This window comes from Temnothorax longispinosus, chromosome 3 (assembly GCF_030848805.1).
Source record: "Temnothorax longispinosus isolate EJ_2023e chromosome 3, Tlon_JGU_v1, whole genome shotgun sequence".
In the NCBI taxonomy this organism is placed as follows: domain Eukaryota; kingdom Metazoa; phylum Arthropoda; class Insecta; order Hymenoptera; family Formicidae; genus Temnothorax; species Temnothorax longispinosus.
This window is the reverse complement of record NC_092360.1, coordinates 972,334-984,339: the sequence shown is the minus strand read 5'-3', so window position 1 is coordinate 984,339 and position 12,006 is coordinate 972,334. Positions and strand designations below refer to the sequence as shown.

At 38.2% G+C, this 12,006-nt stretch overlaps 1 protein-coding gene across 11 annotated transcripts in view; it reads left to right on the top strand.

Moving 5' to 3' along the window:
* The window catches only part of Raskol (Ras GTPase-activating protein raskol), a 313,196-nt gene that overhangs the window by 162,258 nt on the left and 138,932 nt on the right, over positions 1-12,006 (top strand). For 2 of the 11 annotated variants that reach the window (XM_071772420.1, XM_071772419.1), the window contains exon 1: positions 8,336-9,168. The exons of the other annotated variants lie outside the window; for them this stretch is intronic. In XM_071772420.1, coding sequence (XP_071628521.1) covers positions 9,072-9,168 — 97 coding nt within the window. In that variant the 5' untranslated portion in view covers positions 8,336-9,071. Of the gene's footprint in view, positions 1-8,335; positions 9,169-12,006 lie in introns of those variants that run through there. 11 annotated transcript variants of the gene reach the window in all.

The window sequence follows — 12,006 nt, the reverse complement described above, 5'->3', positions numbered from 1 at the left end:
TTAAATATGTTACAAAATATTTATTTTTTTAGAGAATTATTTATATAAGAAGGCAATATAGTCAATTTTTTTATTGTTTAAAGATAGGTACCTTGGTCAACTTGGTCAAACTTAAATGTATAACAGATTGGGAAGAATTTAAAGAAATTTCTTAAGCAAAGGCGGATTTTTAAACGAGTAATAATGTTATTCATTAATAGCATCAATTTTAAAAATAGAAGCATTAAACTAATAAAATGATTAAATATAATAAATTATTCTTGATTCCAATATTCCTTTACTTTTATTTAAATTCTTATCTCTCTGCAAACGGTATGGATTTGAGTACATATTATAAATTCGGAGAAATAGATAGTATATAATTTTTTTATTGAAAATCTATCTCTTGCAGATAAAACATCGTAAATACAATTAAGTTGATTCTTTAACATCAAGTTTTTTCCAGTAATTTCATCAGACATCGTAATATGTGCCAAATTTTAATGAAATTATACGATTATTACATATGTGCGTGAATAATCATTGTTGCTACTACATATACGGATGAATTTGGCAAACATTGGAGACAATTTCGTTAATTTTAATTACAATGGAACCGTGAGTCTTTAATCTGGCGTTTGTGTCTCGCACAACGAGCTCACGCGATTTTGTCGGAATTGTCGAAATGCTTTGTGTCCACGGAAGCGCGTTAAACGCGGTGTTATCACCGGTTAACTTTGTCTTCGATATAATAGCGAGAGAATTGAGGCCTCTCGACATTAATTGCGCTTTGTTTAAATTGTTGCTGGCGTCGCTGCGCGACTGACAGACACCGAACGGCGGTGCGTCCTAACGAGTTGATATTGTTCAAAGGGAATCAAGCGTACTTTTTCCTCTATCTTTCGGTACGCTCTGTTTTTGCAGCAACGCGAAAGGGCGATGGAGAAAAAACACAATTATGCGAGAAATAAAATAGAACGTTCTACATTTACAGCGTAATACAGTCACGAATTTGAAACACGATGGAAAACGGACTTTCGTATATTACCTAAAAGTATTTTGAAAGTAAAATATGATGAGTTATTGAACAACTTACAACTATAAAGAAGGAAATATATATTTTAACATAATTTGTACTATTTAAATATTCTTTATTTTAATTTATTATACAATAAAATTATAAAATTTTTTTATTATAATTATGAGCGCAATTTTACGTTAAAATGAAAAGGAGCATTGATTTGTTACAATAACTTTTTAAATAGTATCTTTTTTGATATCTAAACAAAGTAGATACCTAAAGTATCTAAGATATCTAGGATAAAACAGTTTCCTATAATAATTTATTTTTATTGTATTGCGATAGGATAAAATACAATTTTATAAGTTTATTTAATATTTGCATAAGTATCTTTCTAATCATATATTGCATTTTAGTAAATTATTAATATTATTTTTTTGTTTGCATTTCCTGCCTTACCGATACATCTGCCGTATCATCCTACGAGAAAGCAAAGATTATAGAAATTTCTATTACCAACTGTCGGTACCTTATTTCTTCTCATAGCTTATAGATGGCAAAATAGCCAATAAATTCTTTGCTTCTATGTTTCCGCAGGGATGCTGATCTGTACAATAATTTGGGATCATTAGCGAATCTATAGATTGAACTCATTAGATATATGATGCAAGCACTCATACACATTTACACATTACAAAAACCCGTATATGCAGATTTTTAAATGTTTTTTTAATAAGAAATTATTTACATTTTTTCCACAACTAACTTTTTCTAAGAATAATTCTGTAATATAAACAATTTAATATATAAAATACTATTAGAAAGAGAGCATACAAAAATGTTTCGTTTTTTGTCATTGGAATTATCGTGAAGGTAATTCTTCAGAATAGGGCCTTTTCCGAATTTTGATATTTTCTTGCGGTTTTCTTGGTAAAAACCTTTGTTGTGACTCCGACAGTGATAATCAATCGGGGGAGCCCGAAAAATATGCACCCTACCTATTTTTTTACCTATTTTTACTTTATTTTTGATAAATGTCTAGATTAAGGGCGCATACACTTTCCACGCGAATCGAGGTTCACGCACATTCCCCCCCTGCTTTTGGGGGAGGTGCGGTAGCCCCGAAATAGTTCACGCATACACTTTTCACGCGAACCGAGGTTCACGCACACCCCCCCCGTGCTTTCGGCGGAGGTGCGGTAGTCCCGAAATAGTTCACGCATACACTTTCCACGCGAACCGAGGTTTACGCACACCCCCCCGTGCTTTCGGGGGAGGTGCGGTAGTCCCGAAATAGTTCACGCATACACTTTTCACGCGAACCGAGGTTCACGCACACCCCCCCCGTGCTTTCGGGGGAGGTGCGGTAGCCCCGAAATAGTTCACGCATACACTTTTCACGCGAATCGAGGTTCACGCACACCCCCCCCCCGTGCTTTCGGGGGAGGTGCGGTAGTCCCGAAATAGTTCACGCATATACTTTCCACGCGAACCGAGGTTCACGCACACCCCCCCCGTGCTTTCGGGGGAGGTGCGGTAGTCCCGAAATAGTTCACGCATACACTTTCCACGTGAACCGCGAACAATTAAATACTTTTAGTCATTTTGAGCAAAAACGCTTTAATTGAGCCTTATTTCATCGAAATCGGAGAGGAGTGAGCATTCCTTCAGATTTACTAAAATAGGAAAAAAAATAGGTAGGGTGCATATTTTTCGGGCTCCCCCGATTGATTATCACTGTCGGAGTCACAACAAAGGTTTTTACCAAGAAAACCGCAAAAAAATATCAAAATTCGGAAAAGGCCCTATTCTGAAGATTTACCATCGTGAAAAATTAAGAATCGAAAGATAATGAGAGATTTAAATATCTTTGATTCCAAGAATATACCTAATACATTTTGCGAGCCACGAACAATTTTGTATTAAGCTCTGCAATACAGCTCTTTGTTGAAGGTGTAAGAAAGAAAAGTGCCTCTCGAACTTCCGTCGCGGATAGAACTACAATATAACTACGACCTAATTTCGGTAAGAGTTCCGAGAAAATTCTGTTTCTTCTTTGTGGTATTTAAAAGTCTTATTGTAGAACGTTCCACTCCGCTATATTGTGCGTGGGAGTTGGATGATCCAGAAAATACGGGTACAGATAATGGTTTCAATAAAGCGACGTTGTCGCACGAGAATTTGTTAGAAGAATGTCATCTTTTATATATTTAAATTAACCATGATCGATTCATTATTATCTGAAAGAAAAAGTATCTCTTTCGTCTCACACCCGCTGTGTCAATTCACTCGTTTATTTTATCTTTTTCAATTAACTTCTTTCACGTCCTCGTATATTATCACTTTTTTTCTGCACTACGTCGTGTATGTATACTTGCATGGAAAACCCGCGTTCGCACGAACGCGCAATGACGATGCAAGGATAGCGGTGCCGACAATGCGGATTTTAATATACACCCGATGGCCTTCGATATCTTCGTCACGTGCAAACATTACCAGACCGTCGATGCCGCAAAAACCTGAGAATTTTTAAAGAAGCATAAATATCCAATTCGACAGAAACTCGTGCAACCAACGACGCTTTTCTCACGGTTGCGCTTTGATAAACTTTTATGCGCTATTTCGAAAATACATCAAATAATATTTTATTTAGATTTTATTTAATAAAAAGAATATATATTTTTATCTGATAATACATATATCGAACACCGAAATATCAGTTTTCTGGTATACTTTTTAATGCGAATCTTTCACGACGAGCTTGTTGTCTATTAAAGCACACCTTTTGTTATCGCGATACCTTTGCGTGTGGAATCGATATTAAAAATTAAATTTAACTAGCTCTGATGAGCTTATTTGCCGTGAACGAGATCGAAAGTATCGGTAAACGACGTGTCAATTTAGTTGAGAGCCTCTCGTTGACAGCCTTCTCTCGTCGCAATCGTCATCGCCGTGGTATTGTCTGAAGCACCGGAAATACTCCCGCCGGAAGAACCATCCTAGTAGTCCCGGTTCGAACCACGCACAACGATCCCCTCCTGTCACCAAGACCTGCGTGGGTCTTGGGCGCGACCGCGCACGCATGAATGCCCGCGCGTTTCCATCCACGTAAATGCACGCTCGATCCCGACACTACCGTTGCCAATCACGTTCGGTACACGAGACACGTCGCGTAGGATTAAATAACGAACGGGCTCGAGAAGCGTGAATGCTAATTGCAAAGGATCGGTCGGCATCAAGATGAAATCTTTTCTCGTTCGATAAGCAATTTTTATACGTTTATTGCTATTACCTTGAACATATATATACATCAGAAATAATAACAACGATCGTTGAAACATTGATATACCGTTGTGAAAGATACTTCGCTTTGTTTACAGAAAAAAGTTGATAGAAGAACGCAATAAAAATCTGTTTGAAATTTGTGTCCCACATAATTAGAAATTTTAATTATATTGGTATAAACGTATAAATTTTTGAAAAATTTATTACGTGTTGATGTTATTATATTTGTTTTGCGAATTCTGTATTTATGTGATATGAGTAATATGATCAAGTGTTATATGGATTATTATATATAAAGGATTTTTATATTTCTCTGAAAAAAGGTAGAACCTATATCTATTTCTACCGAAGAGGTCAAAATGAAAAAGAGAGAGAGAGAAAACAAATTTATAAAATTAATTATCTGTATATTTCAATAAAAGTCAGAGAAAATTTCAGAAATTGTGATGTTTTAAAAATAAATAATAGTTATTTAAAAAACTGTCAAACAAGTCATTTTGATCTCCTTGGTAGTTCTAGTGTTGAAGAACTTCAGAGAATAATGTAAATTTTTTTATTTTACGTAAACTTAAAACTAATGTTGGTAAACCTTTGAAGAGATTAAACACTAAATGTTAAATATTAAATCCTTCAATTGATATCAAGATCCTGTTGTTTTCTAAGCAATATTAAAAATTTAGTTTACATGTAAAATGACCGATTCTGATGTACGCATCTTGGACTTTTAATCGTGAAATCGAACATGCGACGTGACCCTTATCTCGCGTCTCGCGAACTCGACAGTGAAGACGGCAGAAGATAGATGATCGTTTCCACGCGATTCACGATATCCTCAAGAAAAATCGTGCTCGTGTCTGACGAATGCGGACCGTTAGCTGCCAGAGAGCCGCCATTAAAGTGTCTTGTCGTGAGTTAAGCTCGCGATTTGTATGCACGAAGTGTACCGAACGTGACACATCCAATCGCGATTCCAACCGACGAGCTCGAGCAAGACAGAAGTTTTTTTCTCTGAAGCGCCATGATTAGATCGTCCAGGCAAAAGGATATCGCGATGACTAATTTTGTTGGATAGTTAGAGTAGCCTCAGAAAGTTGTAAAAGGGACGTTCACGAGTAAAAATTTCGTTTATTTTTTTTTTAACTCTTGACTTATATATTTTTTAATATAAACTATGCTTTTAGTGTAGTGCTGATCTTATGTCAATTGCGAATGAGCTCTATATGGATCTATATGTATAACGCCCTTATATTTTTAGTATAAGTTCTAAACAAACGTCTCCTGAAATATCACGAGTTAGTTAAAAGAACAAGGTCATCAAAAGAATAAAATATCTTTTTTATCTAAATGATAAATTTATCTATAAATATCAAAAATCTTAATTATTATAGTTGCTTTCTATTTACACTCAAATGATCTGAGTCACTCAGTTATGTGAGTATTTTATACTCAGGTAAGATATGTCATTTTGTACTTAAGTACCTGCTTATTTTGGTGACAAAGCTATCGCATAACAATACAGATTCATAGTCTCACTTTTAATGTGAGTCTATTAGATTCATTAAAGCACACGGTCTCGATTGTGGATAAAAACTCAATTGAATCTCACTTGCCAGCATGCAAAAGGAACGTGCATTCAACTGAGTTATGACATCACAAGTGACAATTATCTGAGTTTTGATGTAAATGGAAAGCAACTTATATCTCGCATCTCAATTCCATAATCTTGGAATCTGAGTTCTAAATTTCGTCGACAAAAAAAGCAGGAAATCATCGCGTTGCAAGACGGTTCTTAACGCTGCGCTCATGAATTAATATATAATTAAAATTGCGTCGATCTAAATCTAATCTGGTGGAAACGTGCGCTCGTTAACACAAACAAAATGCTTTCTACTTTGCTTCTGGTATAGCGGCGCGGAATGAAGATCGCGCGTCTTGCATCGCCTACTTTGCGCCTGCGTCCCTAATCTCGCCATTGTTTCGCGAGGATTATTTCGCGGCGGAGGTGGTTAATTGCATGTCGCTGTCGACGCGCGTGGGAAAGTGCTAACGATTTCCACGCGTGATTTCACGAGCGACGTTATCTCGCTCGTATCGCTCCGACTCGAAGAAAAAAAAATCAGGAATTCATTTTCGTTATCATTGAGTCTTTTCTTTCGCACTTGTTTCAAAATTATTCACAATTCATAGAATTACTTTTCAAACGCATTCTCAGAATAAACACTTGACACATTTCGATAAATATTTATAAAAATTTGAATTTTCTGTTCAACTGCAGATATTCGTAGAATCGAGCAAAATCAAGTGGAAATTAATTTTATCAATGAGGTTGAGCTGAGATCGAATATTCTTCCCAGGTAGCAAGCACTCGTCATTTTGACGTCAATTGACGTCAAAAGACGTCAAAATGACAGACTTTTGACGTCAATTGACGTCAAAATGTGCTTGCTACCTGCATGGGTTAGGATTTAGGATCGAATAAATCTAGTCAATTTTTTCATATAGGAATATTTTTTACAGTTTTTTATAAATTTTTATAACAAAATATAAAAAAAACATATGTTGTTTTATTTAAAATTTATCATTCTGCTACATACAGATTGTAATATTTGACAAACTGATAAGATTCGAAATTAACGATTTTTTTGTATTATATAAATTAGTCTTTATTAAGCTAAACTTACACTAATAAAATACACTTGAACAATCTGATAATTTTTAGTGCATATCCATTTTTAGTATCTGTCATTTTTTAATTTTAGGTTCTATACTTCCCCGATACTTTCCTAGATTGATTTAAACAAAAAAGAAAAATAAAATTTTATTGAATTTTTCGCAAACTGGGTGCCAATGATTTTACGACGCATTTAATCCGTATACGTTTATTTTGGGAAAACGCAACTTCCGTCATAATCCAATGCTTATCGTCACCGGCGACCGCACGCATCCTCCGGCGATTACGGAATGAAGATCCATCAGGGACAGGGACAGGCAGTCTGTCTCGGACAGTTTGCGTGGTCTCCTCCCATCGCCATCGTCGCGACGATTGCACGCGTGTGACTCGATTGACGAGGCAAATTGAATGGCATCCGGAAGCCCCTCCGTGTTGTTTCGTCTTACATGGTGTATATAATGTCGCGGAAGCTTTCCATCGACCAATTTACATTGTTTAATTACTCGTTGTCATACTTAATTATTCTCCTCGCTTTCTTTTATTCGAGGACACATGCAGGAAATGTTAATCTTTACGACAAGCTTGAAATTAATATTATTTTTATTGTCGATTGCTCTCTCATTAATTTTAGGAATTAAATTGCGCTATTATTTCTGCATGTGGAAAATGCATTGAAATTTCATATTTCTGTATTTTCGGTTATGCAAACTCAAAGCGGGAATTTTCTGGATCCCGCGCGGCTTCCGACTGAAATTGCATTACACGTAGAAATAATACATGGATATTGTACTGCGGCAACGCAACGCTGCGATATATCGCATGTATAGATATTCGATTTCCAGACTGAATTGAGAATAGAAATTATATTTACTTCACCTTCAGAAACGCCATATGTACTACATTCGCAATAACGTAACAACTTTTGTGCACAAGCAATTCATACATTTAGTTACGAAGGAAATTTTCTCTCGAGGCCCCAAAATAAATAAAACCTGATGTAAATAGAAAATACTCGTCATAAAAAAAATCTTCGCCGGTGAATGATCCACGAGCGTCAAATCTTATTTTCGCCCGATATAGATAATCACGAAATTGATTCGGAATGTGTGCGGCGCGGCGCGATTATGCCTAATTAATAAATCTACCAAAAATAGAATCATCTTCGTAATCTCGTAATCCTAACTCGAGTCTACTCCTCGTCATCGTAACCCCTCCTCGCGCCGCGTGCGATGATTTCGCACGAGCCGATTGGTGCAGCGAACGCTAACGCGCCGGAATCCTCCTCATCGAAAGAGTCCTCGGCGCCGGATGCGATAAAACGGCTCGTCGTCGTCGTCGTCGTCGTACTCATCATCGCTCGCTCTTCCGACACGACACCGATATAAGTACGTTCACGCCGTCCCTCGGGCGGACGTTGCGAGAGCGGCGCGGATAAAAGTCGGTGAAGTGTGCTAGGTCATTGCTTTTCAGCGACCAAGCCGAGTGATCCGTCACAGTTGTCGTGGTACACGCGGTTCTAAACGGTCATCGTGTTCGACTCCTTTTTCTTTCTTCACTGCTTGCCAATTTTTCGTCGCAACTCGTTATCCGTTATCGTGACGGTTTATCGAACGAGCCGAATCCGCGTATAAATAATGTGTAGCAACGCGAGTGCCGACAGAGAGGAGCATTCTGTTAAAAAAAAAATCAGATGGTGTGTGATGATCGGTCTTCATATCTGTCATATTTTTAGTTCTGTATAAATTAAAAGGATTAAAGGATATCTCATCGGAAAGGGAGAAGGAATACATACATGCTTAGATATTGGCGCGTATATTCAGAGACTGACCGTGCGTCGACGGAAAGCGGTTACCGTTGCGAATTTGTAGGGACTGATTGATGGTTCGATACATCTCGAGGGAGTGGTCGTGCTGTATGTTGTTTGACGATGACGCGTCGATAAGACGCGTTTAATTGAGGGGAAAGAGGTCGGGTGTCCCACTTGTTGGATCATACCATTACCGGTGTTTACAATACGAGAGTTTGCCGTCGTAACTGCAAACGAGACAAAAGTGTTCCGCATTGGGGGCGATTATCACTCGATTACGCGATCGTCATCGCGACGCGGACGTTAAGATGAGCCGCAAGAAGGTGTGGAACTCCATTATGCGACGGAAGAAGAAAAATCACTTGGATTTAAGCTCCAAAGATGAGAATTCTTCGGGCAACGTTTGTAAGTTTATGAGGGAATAGCGTATCTTGTTTTTAGAGAGAAATCTTCATTAGCTTCTTCAATGTCTTGTTTTAATAACGAGTGATTCAGATGGATAGATAAGTTCGAAATGCAAAATGTCAAAGGATTTTTTATCTTAAAATATGAAGGTTCTTCTCTAAAATATAAATACGCATCATTGCTTCTCGCTTTGACTTGTACGGTGGATTCTTCGCTAACAGCAACTGCTACAATGAACGCTTCGCTGGTATTATTCTCGATTAACTCGCTTCGTACATTGTTTCAATAATAGCGCAGCCTCGCTGCGAGTTGCCGGCAGAAGCTCAGGGTCTTTTTGCGGAAATGAAAACCACAACTTGTTTGCCTCACGTCATTAAATATCCTGAACGCGCGAAAATGTGTGTGTGCGTGTATGCGTTGTGACTTCACGTAGCGCTTTATCGCTTGTAAAACCATCGTCGGATCGCCCAGATTTACCGCGATTGCGTTAAATAGTAGATTATTCATCATCCGCGCGAACCGTGATAAAAGTGCGCAAGCGTTTCGAAGGAACGTTTTTTTTCGCGTTGTCTTTTCCTTATTTTGTGTTTCCTTCGCTCACCGATCAAGTGTAGGCGAAGCCGTGCGTTCCCCGTTTCTCCGCCAGATTTATTTTATACCAGCTTTGTTTCATCCCGCGAAATTTGATTCGAGAGGTTTCTTCATCGCCGCAATTTTTCATTCGGCTTTCTACGGAGGGAACCAATCGGATATTACGCGCTGTACCTTTTTATTTCCTATAAAATTTTCATTTCTACCCGTTCCTCAGTCCTCGACGTTACATCGACCTGACGCCTTTCGGATTCGGCATCCCACGGTCGGAAGAGAGAAAAAGAGAGAAGTCAGAACTCTGATGGCGGCATCTGCTGAAACATCGAGCGGGAACGACACCGTATATAGTGGAGGAAAAATATGACGGGTCGCGAAGCGGTAGCTCGCGCGAGACGGAAAGGAGGAAAATAAAAAAAGAGAATTAAGTGTGTTTAACTATAATGTAAGATAAATTTTCTTCAGCAACTCGGTAATTCAGTGAAGTTGATATAAAATCGGAGTCAGGTCGAGGAGGAGAATTATTGCGTTTCACGGACAATGAATGCTCCGGAAAAGAGCAAAAGGCTGAGAAAATAGAACGGAAAAGAAACATGACTGTGGACATCTATATAACAGCGATGAAAATACAGATAAAAGAGCGAAGAAGCCGATAGTGTGAATAAGCTCCTATATTGATTGGATTGACATCCGTTATCTAGCTTTCTTTTAATCCGGAATCACTGCCAATGCCGTCAAATCCCTCTAGAACTTTTTCGCGATCTGGAAGCAAGACATGAATTATTTACGGCGCTTTCGAGGTGGATTTAAAATTCGAATCGTCCTGTTTCCATCTTCTCTGTGAATGGGGCGGATGAATAAAGAGGAAGAAAATGACGGGACTACCTCTCCAGTCGATGGTTTTAATTGAAACGTCCGCGTATTTAATTAAAAATCACTGTCCGCTATGATACCGACCTGAAATCGGCTGTCCTGTGGAACTCGATTTTTCACGCGCGGTGAAATTGCGTTTCGTGATTCCACTTTCAAAGCAAAAAAAAAGGCAAAAACATTCTAAAAAAATAACGAGAGTAACGTTGTAAATATATATCGCTAGATCGTAGTCGCCTGTTGCGCAAAAGGAGGTGACGCGAACAAAATTAATTGAAGTACACGTGTAGTATAAAAAACTCGATTTAAAATTCTGATTAGTAGGAAATATTATATCATTCTATTTCTGCTATTTATAATTCAAGAATATAATTGAGCGTATATGTTAAACATATTATTATCCAGGCTGCAGTATTTTTCTCACAGATGTATCAGATTTGAGTTTTAGATAATATAAAAATTTAATACGCATCATTAGAAAAATCTTTGTCATAAATCATAATACGTAAATGTGAATTTCTTTACAAATGATTAAATTTATATAATATGAGAAAAAATATGCAACTAATTGTCTCAGCATAATTATTTTTAGATAACATGAACCGTTAGAATTTTATACTCGCAGCGTCATGAAAGAGTGACTACAATAAAGTAATCGGACCAGAACTTTTACACGCTTTTCGTTTGTGTTTTTTAAGACGAGAGAGACAGATTTCGTTGTTCGTTCAAAGAGGCCTATTTGTCGAGATATTAAATAATTTCGATGTACCGACATTTCGAAGCCGTAATCGTTAATAACGCGACGCAAATGAAACAGTTACATGGATTAATTGGCGGAACGAATCGCCACGGGGATCGAGGAACGGGCGCAGCGTTATATGGATCGTTCCAAATACGGAACCGCGCGCGCATTGAACGACCATTTCAGCTTCTTCCTGTTTGGAAGCGGAGCACGGAACCAAGGGTGCGAGAAAATTGCCGTCTCGAGGATTAACGCGTGGGGTAATATTCGAAATGGTGGCCGGGTAATTCACGCGGATGGCGTAAGACGAAACCGTCATCTCTCACACGGGTGGAGAGACCGGTTTCCAATTTTTCCGAGTAAATAGTTAATCGCCGCCGACGCTGCCGCGGATCGGATTGCGGACTATGGACGGTTCCGGATATGGAGCGACGCTGCGCTGGTACAAAGGAGAAGAAGCGACTCAAGGCGCGGAACACCGAGTCACGAGTATCCTCTTTGTACTGCGACCTGGTAATGCAAGCGAATAATGACGTAAGGCGAGTCTACGCTCCCGTACTTCGATTTCACGCGGTGTAACTATCTCGTTTAATTGTGATTACGGTTGTTAAGAGGGAATTATTTCGACCGATTTAATA